This window comes from Macaca thibetana, chromosome 1 (genome assembly GCF_024542745.1).
Source record: "Macaca thibetana thibetana isolate TM-01 chromosome 1, ASM2454274v1, whole genome shotgun sequence".
Lineage (NCBI taxonomy): Eukaryota > Metazoa > Chordata > Mammalia > Primates > Cercopithecidae > Macaca > Macaca thibetana.
Window position 1 is genome coordinate 206,714,766 of NC_065578.1, and position 13,595 is coordinate 206,728,360.

The following is a 13,595-nucleotide window of genomic DNA, read 5'->3' on the forward strand; positions in this document are numbered from 1 at the left end:
CACCACATTAAGATAATATGAAAAACAGTCACTCTGAAACATTCTATATGATGAAAAATAAAAGCCTAAGGTAACTAATCAATCATTTAACATCCTAATTTAAAATAACAGCATATATTTATAAACTGGTTTTTCAAACCAAGTAAATTATACTTACAATTTTCCATCTTTGAAAGATCGAACAAGAATATTGTCCTTTTTTACAGCAATCTCATCACTACAATCAGGACAAACCACCTTTTAAGAAAAAGGGTGAAGCTATTATAACTAAAAGAACTCATAGTTATGTAAGTACCTACTATTTAAATCCTTTTAAAAAGTGTAAGCTTGAAGTTGAAAAACTAATTTTAGTTTGAGGGTAAACAGGTACACACATGGGAGCACACACAAGTAATTTTAAATTGGTATCCTACATCCTTCCAGCTGCCTGGATAATCTAGATTTTTTTTTTTTGGCACAGACACAGCATTGAAAGCAAAAGTACAGCTATGACTAGGATGAAGCTGTGGACGAAGTTCTAGTCAGAAATAGAAAAAAGATAGAGCTAGATCCTTATCTGAAGGGATACATCATGGCTAAGAGAAAAACAATGGTCCAGAATTTCCAGAGCCTTGTAGGCCATATTAATTCTTAGGATAACATCTAACATCTTTGTTGAAAGAATCTGAAACCAGACAATGTCATAATAGATTTTCCTTTTAAAAATCTGCTTTGGCTGCTATGAAGAAAATGGACCATGCAAAGGCAACTGTGCAAAGAGACTAAGCTATTGTGATCATCTGAGTGAGAGGTAGTGGCTTGGATGTAAACTGGTGGCAATGGGAAATTAAAGGGATGAGAAATATCCAAGATAATAAGGGAAGTAGAAAGATGAACAAGAAGAGGACGCTTAGTTTTCTGCCTTGTGCAAATAGGTAGATGATAGGGTTATTCACTGTGAAAGAAAAACAACAAAAAAGGGCCAAGTTTGTGCAAGAGGGAAGGGATAAGAAGAGGAGTTTTGGGACTATTAAGTTTTAGGTGGCTAAAAGACATCCAAATGAAGATAGTGAACAGAAAAATCAGGTCTGGAGCAGAGCGTAGAGGACTGGACTCAAGGATATTAATTTGAGAGTCCACAGACTGAATATCGGGGTCTAAAACTTGGGGCTTGTGAGCCAAATCCACTCATTACTTTTCTCTGATGAGCTAAGGATTTTGAAAACTGCACATGTGATAGCTTTGGCCAGTGATGACACTGGTGTATGAGTAAGTGGGCTCACTGTCCAGTTCTACCACAGGAATGACAACACGCATTTTATCCCATTCACCCATGTATGTTATTTTCTTGGTCACTTTGATTATCTCTTTGTTATCTCTGCAAGTGAAGCTTTAAAAGGGGATAAGATCACCCTAAAGAAAATACAGCAATACATTCTGAATCCTGAATTACAGCTTGAAAGGGTGATTAGAAGTGGAGAACTTGGTGAAAAAAACTGAAAAGCAGAACTGCATCAGCCATGGCATCTAAGATTTCCCCCTCTTAAAATGAAATTGGATAACAAAATAAAAAATTGAGACTGGAGAATAAGTCTCAATTAGGATTAAACAATACTACTTGTATTAATAAGCTCAGCATAGTCCTAGTCAGGGTAAATACTCAGTGCATGGTAGTTATTTATAAAATGTTCCTGGGACTATGCAGTTGTTTCCTTTTTCTTTTTCTTCTTCTTTTTTTTTTTTTTTTTTTTTGAGACAAGGTCTCACTCTGTGCAGTGGCATGATCACGACTCAATGCAAACTCAACCTCCCAGGGTTCAATCGATCCTCCCACCTCAGTCTCCCAAGTAGCTGGGACTATAGGCACAGGCCACCAAACCCAGTTAACTATTTTCTTAGGATGTTATTAAAACACTTTGAATTTACTCGATTTATAAAAATAATTTAAAAATTAGAAACACAAATATTATTTTGTGATTATATCAAGATTGGTCAATTTAGAACATAATTTTTCAGTCTAGTTACCAAAAATTATCCATCACTGTCCAATGGATCTCAATTTTGGGAGGGGATAACATACATCAATAATTCTAAGAATTTAAAAACAAAAATGAAATAGTTGACTAAACAGATTATTAACATTTCAATATTAAAAATCCTTAGATATTTTTATTTTCATCAAAGAAATTATTTAGTGATTATGGTGTGAGAAGCTTAAAGTAATAACACAAAATACTAACATTAAAAAATTTAATGTTCATATTGAGAAAAAGACTTAGAAAACAGGTGTGTGTGTGTGTGTGTGTGTGTGTGTGTGTTTGAGATGGGGTCTTGCTGTCACTTAGGCCGGAGTGCTATGGCATGGTCTCAGCTCACTGCAACCTCCACCTCCCATGTTCAAGCAATTCTCCTGCCTCAGCCTCCCAAGTAGCTGGGATTACAGGTGCCCGCCACCATGCTCGGCTAATTTTTGTACTTTAGTAAAGACGGGGTTTCACCATGTTTGCCAGGCCAGTCTCGAACTCCTGACATCAAGTGATCAGCCTGCCTCGGCCTCCCAAAGTGCTGGGATTACAGGCGTGAGCCGCCGCACCTGGCCCGCAAAACAGTTTTATAAAATATAAAACTTGCTCTGTCACCCAGGTTGGAATGCAGCAGTGTGATCTCAGATCACTGCAGCCTCTGCCTCCCAGGTTCAAGCGATTCTCCTGCCTCAGCCTCCAAAGTAGCTGGGACTACAAGCACGTGCCACCATGCCCTGCAAATTTTTGTATTTTTAGTAGAGAAGGGGTTTCATTATGTTGGCCAGGCTGGTCTTGAACTCCTGACCTCAGGTGATCTGCCTGCCTCGGTCTCCCAAAGTGCTGGGACTGCAGGTGTGAGCCACCGCAGCTGGCCTTAAAACATACTTTCAAAAGAAATTCTCACAAAGAATCCTAGGGCTTTAGGAAGAAATAAATAATCGCATACACAGACGCTTTTTTTCAGCTTAATAATTAACCCAAAGTGTGGCAACTTACTTAACTCTGCTAATACTCAGTTTCCTTATCTCCAAATGGGGATAAATAATAATACCTATTTAATAATAAGTGCTAGCACACTCCCCATACATACAGGTATCCACTGAATGTTGGATGGATACACACGAAGGTACAAAGGTATAATAAAATATTTATATTTATTAAAACAAATAATTGTCCTCATTTTTCATTATGACTACAAGAGCTGACATTTACTGGATACTTAATTTGTGCCCAACACTGAACTAAGCAGTGGAGATAAAGAAAGAAAACATGTTCACTAAAAAGGGTAAATGGACATCACAAGTAGAAAACAGTACAAACAAAGATAGTTCTGTTTCTTTTTCATCTGAGAACATGGTTACCTAGTTTAGCATAAAAACCACAAATATACAAAAGAGTTTATATATATTATGGACATAAGTTTTCACACAAATACATATAAACAAAGAATAGTGTTTTAATCCCATTTCTTAAGTTTCTGCAATTGTTAGTCAATGAGCAGGAAAATGAGAGAATGAGAATAAAGAGTTAGCAGATTCTCAACCACAAATTGTTGAGAAAAGTTTATTAATCATCACCGGGCACTGTGGCTCACGCCTGTAATCCCAACACTTTGGGAAGCTGAGGCGGGCAGATCACCTGAGGTCAGGAGTTGGAGACAAGTCTGACCAACCTGGAGAAACCCCGTCTCTACTAAAAATACAAAATTAGCCAGGCGTGGTGGCTTGTAATACCAGCTACTCGGGAAGGCTGAGGCTGGAGAACCACTTGAACCTGGGAGGCAGAGGTTGCAGTGAGCCGAGATTGCGCCATTGCACTCTAGCCTGGGCAACAAGAAAGAAACTCCATCTCAAAAGAAAAAAAAAAAGAAAAGTTTATTGATCACAAGAACAAAAAACCTCTACACCAGTAAATGAGTCTATCCTTGTAAAATATTTTGAACAGAACTTGGTATATGATAAATGCATACTTAACAAGTATCTGTTAGTCTTGAGAACACAAAAATTTTATTAAATGTCATTAACAGAAGGGAAAAAAGCATTAGAGGATAATTTGGCTAATTATTTGTAGTAAGGAAGTGAGAACATACAAAACAGAGACAGAGAATAATTTTTGACCCATTCTGTCTCTCGATATTTTGAGAATTACTTGTCACACAAGAGGAGAACAGTACTTTCAAAGTGTCTTTTGTTTATCAGTGGATCTTAAGTTTATAGCTTATTAAATATGAAGTTGGGGGAGGACATATTTGTAAAAGATGCGGGCTGGCCTCAGTAGCCACCATCTGTAATTCTAGCACTCTGAGAGGCCAAGGTGGGAGGGTCACTTGAATCCAGGAGTTCAAGACTAGCCTAGGCAGCATAGGGAGACCTCATATTTACAAAGTATTTAAAAATTAGCCAGGTGTGGTGGTCTCCACCTGTAGTGTGAGCTACTCAGGAGGCTGAGGTGGGAGAACTGCTTGAGCCCAGGAGGTCAAGGCCGCAGTGAGCCAGGATCGCACCACTGCACTCTAACCTGGGTAACAGAGTAAGCCTCTGTCTCCACGAAAAACAAAAAAGTGGATCTCACTGTTTAATACAAATGACTCAATAGTCTTCAGATAAAATCATCATAGGACAATTCAGACATATCAAAATTTTAAAGAGTTCAAGATAATTCCTTCTTTGTTTCTTTTCTTTTTTTTTTTGAGAGGAAGTCTTGCTCTGTCGCCCACACTGGAGTGCAGTGGCGTGATCTTGGCTCACGCAACCTCCACCTCCTGGGTTCAAGCGATTCTCCTGCCTCAGCCTCCTGAGTAGCTGGGATTACAGGCATGTGCCACCACACCCAGCTAATTTTTTTGTATTTTTAGTAGAGACGGGGTTTTCCCTGTTGGCCAGGCTGGTCTCGAACCCTGACCTCAGGGGATCTGCCCACTGTGGCCTCCCAAAGTGCTAGGATTACAGGTGTCAGCCACCGCACCCCAGCCAAGATAATTCTTTTTTTTTTTTTTGAGATGGAGTCTGGCTCTGTCACCCAGGCTGGAGTGCAGTGGCCAGATCTCAGCTCACTGCAAGCTCCGCCTCCCGGGTTCACACCATTCTCCTGCCTCAGTCTCCCGAGTAGCTGGGACTACCGCCACCTCGCCCGGCTAGTTTTTTTGTATTTTTAGTAGAGACGGGGTTTCACCGTGACAGCCAGGATGGTCTTGATCTCCTGACCTTGTGATCTGCCCGTCTCGGCCTCCCAAAGTGCTGGGATTACAGGCTTGAGCCACCATGCCCGGCCCAAGATAATTCTTAAGACATATTGATTATTAACTTCAGTCTCCTACTTGAAATTTAAAAGCTTAAGTGACTTATCCAATTATATCCTGTCCAGAAAAAAATGCATTCTTATTGCCACAGAATTAAATCTTCATTAAAGTATGATATAGAGCTAATTATTAATTGAACCTCTATTTACTTTAAGAGCTACAAATTATTTTGTCTACCAAAAGATTATTTGAAAAGCAGTCTAGTTATGTCTGTGAAAGATGTTAGTATATGTTCCCTTCGTAAAAGTCAAAGAAAATGGTCTATACATGGCCCTTTCAACTTGCTAAAGCTAGTGGTTATGAAAAACAGATAAAAAACTCAAAAGGCTTTCTGTCATCTGTCTCAACAGTTTGAAATACAGGAACTTGGGACAATCACGAGGATACTCCTGATAATAAATCCTGAGTACCTCCTCAGAATCACAACAAGGCAATGTGAGAAAACAAGGGAAAAATGCAAAATATTCAACATGGAATCTAAGGAGTTGCAATCTTTTGGAGAGAAAAACATTAAAAAGTAGGTAGAATTAAAAATCTACTGTAGAGAAAATTGAAGAGTGGAGTAACATATAACTGCAGTCATGATTATATAGGGAGTACCCAAAAGGCAAGATTAAGATCAAGGATGGAAACACCCTGACTCATTAAGTATGAAGAAAATGTCTAGTTATCCTTGTCAACCAATGAAGATTCTGTTGTTCTTTTGCAATCTAGACCTACATGGACTTAGGAGCTTTAAAAGTTTGCACCATGAATTTTCTACAGAGAGAGAGAGAGAGAGAGAGAGAGAGAGAATTAAACTTCCACACGGCTAAACCTCTAAGATTATCAAGATTTTGCCTTTCCTGAATGACTTCAAGAGTTCTTTGTATTCAAAGACAACATTAAAAGTAAGCTTAGTGTGAACTAAATAACACTAAAAACATTTCCTCATTTTGTACCTATGAAAAACATTAGTAAGAAAATTGTTTTCTTCATAAACTTATATAGTTTGAAATTAAACTCTTTTATAGTGAAGCTACTCACCAATGCAGGAAACCACAGTGCTTTCTTTTTATCCAAACTAATGTAATCTACACATACAACTTTGCCTAGTAGCTCATCAATCTGTTTCCTATCATCCTCATCTTCATCACTGGAGGATGATGAAGACTCTTCCTCTGGTCTAAGGAGAGAAAAAAATAAAATATTTCCATTTATCCTCACAAATAAGCATGCCAATGATGAATATAGGTATTCCCAAACTCTTAACTACATTTCCTAAGACCTGCAAAATGGCTAATTTAAATCTTAAATCATTTTCTAAATTTCTAAAAAAGTAACAGCAAGAGTTTATCATGAGAGGAAAGCACATCATTTTCCTAAAAATATTTCTGGTTTATTTAGTGCTACTGTGAAAAACTGAAGAGGAAGATCAGGACAAATAACTGGTTCCCAAATCCTCAAAAAGGCGGAAGCCCCATATTAAACATCCCAGTACTATACTAAAATATACACAATCCCAATATCAAATTAAAGGAATTCTGGAGATAGTAATTCTACATCTCTAGTACAAAGTTAATTTTAAAAGGTAGGAGAGCAGACCTTTATTAACTGAGGTTAGGGTGGGAAGAGGAGGCAATCTGAAAAGAGATCACCACTGTTCTCCATAACAACAAATGGATAAGCTTCTTTTGTATGATGTTAAGCACTTTCAAAATTAAAAGAAAAACAGAAAATCCTTTCAGTAACATTAAATATTGGACTAGTAAATTAGAAAGACAACTGTCAGAAGAAAAAGTATCTGAAACCATCAATTTGACGTCTAAGAAAAGTGTAGTAAAAAGAAAAACAAAACAAAAAGCTATTCCAATTTGAATCTGATTCTAATAAAGAATCAGCACCAAAGAAAATGCCCAGAATGAGTAAAGACTAGGAAATGTTTGATGGACAATAACATATGCCCTTTTTAGAATGGCTATTATTGAACACCTACAAAGATAAAAGTGTTTTTCAGATAGTTTGCAATGATCAGTTTCACTGACCAAAAAAGGAAAACTGACAAACTATTAAAAAAAACTTTAGACATGATTTACCTATTTGGTACACTATCTAGTTATACTCTCAATTTGTCTTTGATGCCTTTCCAAAAGTATGAAAGTAACTGTCATGTCTTTATACTTATATATTCCAATATAAATGTAAACAAAGTGAAAACTATTTTTTTCTTTTTTGAGATGGAGTCTAGCTCTGTCGCCAGGCTGGAGTGCAGTGGTGCCATCTCAGCTCACTGCAACCTCTGCCTCCTGGGTTCAAGCGATTCTCCTGCCTCAGCCTCCTGAGTAGCTGGGACTACAGGAGACCGCCACCATGCCCAGCTAATTTTTGTATTTTTAGTAGAGAAGGGGTTTCACCATGTCGGCCAGGATAGTCTCCATCTCCTGACCTCGTGATCCACTCACCTTACCTCCCAAAGTTCTGGAAATACAGGCGTGAGTTACCCCACCTGGCCAAAAAAGTGAAAACTATTATAATAATATTAAGCTTTTTAAAGTGACATGGGGAATACCACCCCCTTGATTTCAATGATCAGTCAAATAACAAAAATTGTTCCCTGGCAGAAACAAAGCAAATCTTCAAAGCTTGCTATTGAATATTAAGTATTGTACTTTGGCTGGGAGTATTGTACTCCCAGCACTCTGGGAGGCCGAGGCGGGTGGATCACCTGAGTCAGGAGTTAGAGACCAGTCTGGCCAAAATGGTGAAACCTTGTCTCTACTAAAAATACAACAATTAGCCAGGCGTGGTGTCGGGCGCCTGTAATCCCAGCCACTCCGGATCGAAGGCTGAGGCAGGAGAATTGCCTGAACCTGGGAGGGGGAGGTTGCGGTGAGCCGGGTGACAGAGTGAGACTCCGTCTCAAAAAAAAAAAAAAAAAAAAAAAAAAAAAAAAGATGTATTGTACTTCAATGGCACTTAAAGAAGGTCAATCTCTCCTTAGAAAGTAGGTAACAATAGGAAAACTCAACTACCTTTATACTAGTGGAGCATAAGACCCTACACATAGACACACAGCTTAGGACAGTAATGACAGTCCTCACAAGTCTGATTTCTACTTGATTTAGAAGAGCTTAAGAGTAGTGACTTTTTTAACTTTCTAATGACTACAGAATACAACCAAGCTTAAAATCGTAATTATTGCTTTTTCAAAGTAGCCACAGAAGACTCATTCAGCTAGGGGTTTATGAACACTCTATTGTAAGTTAGCAGCTAGAAAGCTACAATGTCAGAGATAACATATATCAAAATCTGTACAACATTGGGAAAAGGGGGCTTTATTTGACTAACAAAGTTATCTGCATCATTTTTACAAATTGTAACTTTTCTTAAGACTTAACAAGTGTTAAGACTTCAGATTTCACAGTATATCAAAAAGAAAAACAAAACACTTTTGTTCAGCCAGCTGAAACATCTATCCACCTTACACATAAAATCGCAAAGTTCCTATCTAAAATCATCCCCTCTTTTAGACTAGATGCCACTTCCCCCTCACCTACTCAAGACTTTGTTCCACCTTATTCAAATTTACAACCCCTGCCCATCTACCTCTTTTCATCTTGCTCTTATTACCACAGCATTCACTTTTATTATACTATATAATTTACTTATTTATGTTTATTCTTCCACAACAAGTATGTGAACCCAATGTTTATTTCACTATCTCCTCCCCTGAGAGAACGTAAGCTCTAAGTTGAAAATTTTTTAAGTAATTTTTTTGTTTATTGACATATCTCAAGTACCTGAACAATGCTTGGCACAGTATAGATACTCAACAAACACTTGTTCATAAAATAAAGTAAAAATACTTATTTTTTTTTTTTTACTATGGTATTTCTGATTTTTTTCTAAAATCACAAAATGTATACAATCAGTGTAAACCATACTATTATACATGAAGCTCTTTAACTTTTTCTTTTAGAGGAGCTTAGCCAGAAAACTGTTTACACAGACAGGTACTCAATAAACTAATAAACTAAAATTAATGAGCATCCAAAATATTTTACAGGAGCAAAGACAGAGCAAGCAGAGAGTCTGCTTGATTTTTATTCATTTCTGACATTGCTATTTCTTTGGTGACAAGGTATTTGTAGAGCCACAACAAAATAGTGCACTGTCTCTATGAAATAAAATCTGATGATATCACTAGAAATAAAGTTAATTACACAGAAATTTTTACCATAATATTCTAACAGCCAATCACTTAAAACTGATCACACTCACTATTAACTCTAATTAGTTGTAAATCAAGAAAGACGAACTTTAGACAAGACATGGGCCAAGGAATACCAAATAATGATACAAATTGAGCAAAAACAAGAGGCTTAACCTTTGACATGCAATTCTGATTCTTTTTTATTTTAGGCAAATCAGTTTACTGTTTCAAACTCTGTAAACTGAAATGTTCTATTAGTATCCAGAAAACTGACAATGTATATACCTTCTTAGACATTAAAACACACACAACCTATGTACACTTAACTATAAATGGGTTTTGATTTTTTTCTCAATTGTTATCAAGGAGGAAATGAATCAAATTCTCAAAATAAAGTGGCAAAATAAAAAGATCTTCTGGAATTAGATAGTGATGATAGTTACACAATTTTACGAATATACTAAAAACCACTAAACTGTACGCTTTAAAAGGGTGAATTATTGGATACAAATCTACAGATTAAAACATATAACAAAAGAGTAAATTTTATGATATGTGAATAATAAACTAATTTAAACATGTGTTCAGATCTGCAGGCCTGTATTTAAATAGCAAGTATAAACCAGGTATTGGGTAAATCTTAGCACTGTTACCGGGTAAAATCTATACTCATATAATACCTTATTAACAAGATTCATTGTAAACCTTATGTTTTGTCTTTTTTCCGAAGGGGGGAAAAATAATAGCAAACAGACTGCTTTCCTATTGTAGCAGTAGCACATAAACGTCTGCCAGATTATTGGAAAACAACTTCAAGAGGAGAGGGACAAACAAATACTTCCATAATTCCAGGTATTCTATTCTTCTGGATGACTTAAACACAACCGCTGCAAACAATGGGTAAATTATAAGGAGAAAATTCAATCCAGTAATACATTGATTAAAAGAATCAATAACCTGCTTTAAGAAAATAAAGCTAGAGGATGATAATCATTAAAAAAAGAAAATACTTGAACTTACTAGGGTTAAAGGTAGAATATACTGAAACTCAATTTAATAGAAGATGTTAAAAGTAATCAATTTTGGAATAACTAGGGGTAGATTAATTGAGACATGGAATAACAGCTGCTAAAAGAAAACAAATTTGGTGATACATCACTCCAACAACGAAGTCCTGGGAATCCTAAGAAGAGATAACTTTATATATTTTTGAACAAAAATACATTTGAAATGGCAATCTGAGACCACAGCAAAGACTTTTTTCAATGGAGTAATGGAAGAAGAAATGAAGGTCAGATGAATGCCCTTAAGATTCAGGTTTAAGACTTTGTTTCAGAAAATCACTCTGAAGAAAGGGGAGAAAGAACTTTAAGCAAATGTAATTAAGGAGATGGGCATTTCGAACTGCAGTACTTGCCTGTAATGCTTACACACCAAGGCTTAAAACGCCAAGCAAGAATAACATTGTCAGGTTCCTTGGCAGTGGGAATGACCAACCATGGTAGAGAGGGGGAAGGAAGAGCAAGCAAAACAAGATTACAGACGGAGCAGGTCTTCATTCCTACACGAGTAATTCTCAACCTTTGGTCTGCATTCATACTTTGCACATGTATAACACAATCTCCACAGCAAATCTCTCATTACACATAGAGATTCTCAACAGGAAAATGACTAACTTAGAATGTTTGCTGGAGTCTTTAGAAAGCAAAGATCAACTTATTCAGTAACAAATGCATGCTTTATTCTCATATTCACAAAACGGACACCTCAACTAAGAAACATCTAACAGTTGGGGAACGATAGAAGAGGAAATAAAAACTAACTGACTTTTTAACAGATCATAATTTTTGGTCATATCTGCAGGTCAATATTACGTAATATTGCACAATAAATTCATTTTTAAACTTATGTTTCCACTTTAGGATGATGTATGTAAAATCGTAAAACTATGTCTAAATACTAGATGCAATCTTTTCAAAATTAAAAAAGCTTATTGACAAGAGACTATTTTTCCTATATTATATATAACAATGTAGAAACTTTTTTAAGTTCAAATAATGCAGCAAGAACCAGTCCTACTTGTCAGACATAAACACCAGGAAGCAGAATTTTTATATTTACATGTAAACACATTTTCATATACAAATGACATTATGTTACATACTGGTATTGCACCATGAAATTTTTCATGTCAATATATGATGTTGATTATCTAGTACTTACATAACATTTACTCTATAAACACTTTAAGAATATGAATTCACTTAATTTTCACAACAACACTAAGAGATAGGTAATATTATAATCCCAATTTTATAGATAAGAATTGAGGTATGAAAAGATTAAGTAAACATCCCAAGATCACACAGCAAGTAAGTGGCAGAGCCAGGATTCAAACCCAGACCAACTGGCTCCACAGTTCATACTACGCCAGAGAATTGGATTTAGAGGGGAGAGAAACATGTCTGGTTTCAAGGAAAGTGTGGGGAGACACAAAATGGTTCATATAAAGGTTTAAGCTTTTTTGTTGAGAATTAAGGCATGGACAAGACAGTTATGGGGAAGGGAGGCATGGAGACCAAAAATAATAGCATGAATAAAAGCATGATATTAGAAAACAAGCGATGTATTCAGGAATTATTGACTGGTTTCATTTTGACTACAGCATCAAGATAACATGCAGGGAGAAACTGAAGGCAGATACAGCTGTTAAGTAAGGTTGCCTAAGCATGGAGAACCTCAATCACTCATGCTGAGGAGTCTGAAATTACTATTAGATCTGAAATTACTATTAGATCTGGTTAGCATTTTGCAAATTACAATTTTAAAATAACTATAAACAATACTAGAAGGAGAAATGAATTCAGGTTCAACTAACAGTTATGAAAATGGACTTACATATGATTAGATCTTCTTCCTCTATTTGTTTTCTTTCCTATGACTGGAGTGCCAAAATGCTCAGGGTTGGTGAGTGGGAGCTGGTCTAATGTCTGTGGGTAAGAACATAAACCCATCAAAAAATTACCACTTTGCAAGTGCCTTCTTTGCTTTAAATCAAATCAATTTAAGAATATGCTCAGATTTTGAAATTAAACTCTCCCCCCAGGGAAGCTAAAACACAGCTTTCCTAAAGATAGAAAATTCTAGTTTCAAAGATATTAGAATAAAGATGAATGAGCTCATTACTGGAAAAAAAAAAAGTGAAAAGAAATTTGGCTGCTCTCTCTAGATTCATTACCTATGTGAAGGTTGATAGGTATCTAAGAATGATTACAATACAAAACAAATACAGCTCAGTGGAAAGACAGATGTGAGAATTAAGAAATCTATTTGTAAGGTTAGGGCCAACTGCAGCTCCAGTATTAATTTGTACATAGGGAATCATAATCCATAAAATAAAATTAATAAGTAAAATAAACAAAATTAATTATGAAGATAAAGCATCGATTGCATGAACAAAAAGCCTCCAAGTAAGTTATATTACTACTCTGCAAACATTTTCTGCAATAAACCTTTTTTAATAAAATGTAACATTAATTTTACTTAATTTTTAAATTACATTTTATTTCTACATTTGAATTTTTTCCTTTCCTACATTTTCTTAAGATTTTCCACAGTTTCTATTCCTTTCCTCATCCTAAGAAGAATCTTTCCTGTTATAAATGATTTCACAAACACCAGAGCAACTAGAGATTCCCAAGACAACTGCCCAGATAAAAAAAAGTGAGGAACTATTTAAGACAAAGAGACTTCTTAAAGTTACAAACCAGGGTGGTATAACAGAGAGTATCCATCAACTTAGAATTAAAGAGCAGGCATCTAAACTAACTAATGTAATATGTAAAAAGAAATATTTAGGCCGAGCGCGGTGGCTCACGCCTGTAATCCCAACACTTTGGGAGGCCGAGGCAGGCGGATCACGAGGTCAGGAAATCGAGACCATCCTGGCGAACACGGTGAAACCCCATCTCTACTAAAAATACAAAAAAATTAGCCAGGTGTGGTGGCGGGCACCTGTAGTCCCAGCTGCTCGGGAGGCTGAGGCAGGAGAATGGCGTGAGCCTGGGAGGCATAGGCTGCAGTGAGCCAAGATCGCGCCACT

At 36.4% G+C, this 13,595-nt stretch overlaps 2 protein-coding genes across 7 annotated transcripts in view; both read right to left on the minus strand.

Moving 5' to 3' along the window:
* The window catches only part of RBM34 (RNA binding motif protein 34), a 254,736-nt gene that overhangs the window by 100,478 nt on the left and 140,663 nt on the right, over positions 1-13,595 (minus strand). The window lies entirely within an intron of this gene.
* The window catches only part of ARID4B (AT-rich interaction domain 4B), a 165,465-nt gene that overhangs the window by 69,895 nt on the left and 81,975 nt on the right, over positions 1-13,595 (minus strand). For all 6 annotated transcript variants that reach the window (XM_050769750.1, XM_050769744.1, XM_050769738.1 and 3 more), the window contains exons 7-9: positions 12,392-12,483; positions 6,328-6,466; positions 158-237 (exon numbers count right to left, since the gene is read on the minus strand). In XM_050769750.1, coding sequence (XP_050625707.1) covers positions 158-237; positions 6,328-6,466; positions 12,392-12,483 — 311 coding nt within the window. The remainder of the gene's footprint in view (positions 1-157; positions 238-6,327; positions 6,467-12,391; positions 12,484-13,595) is intronic.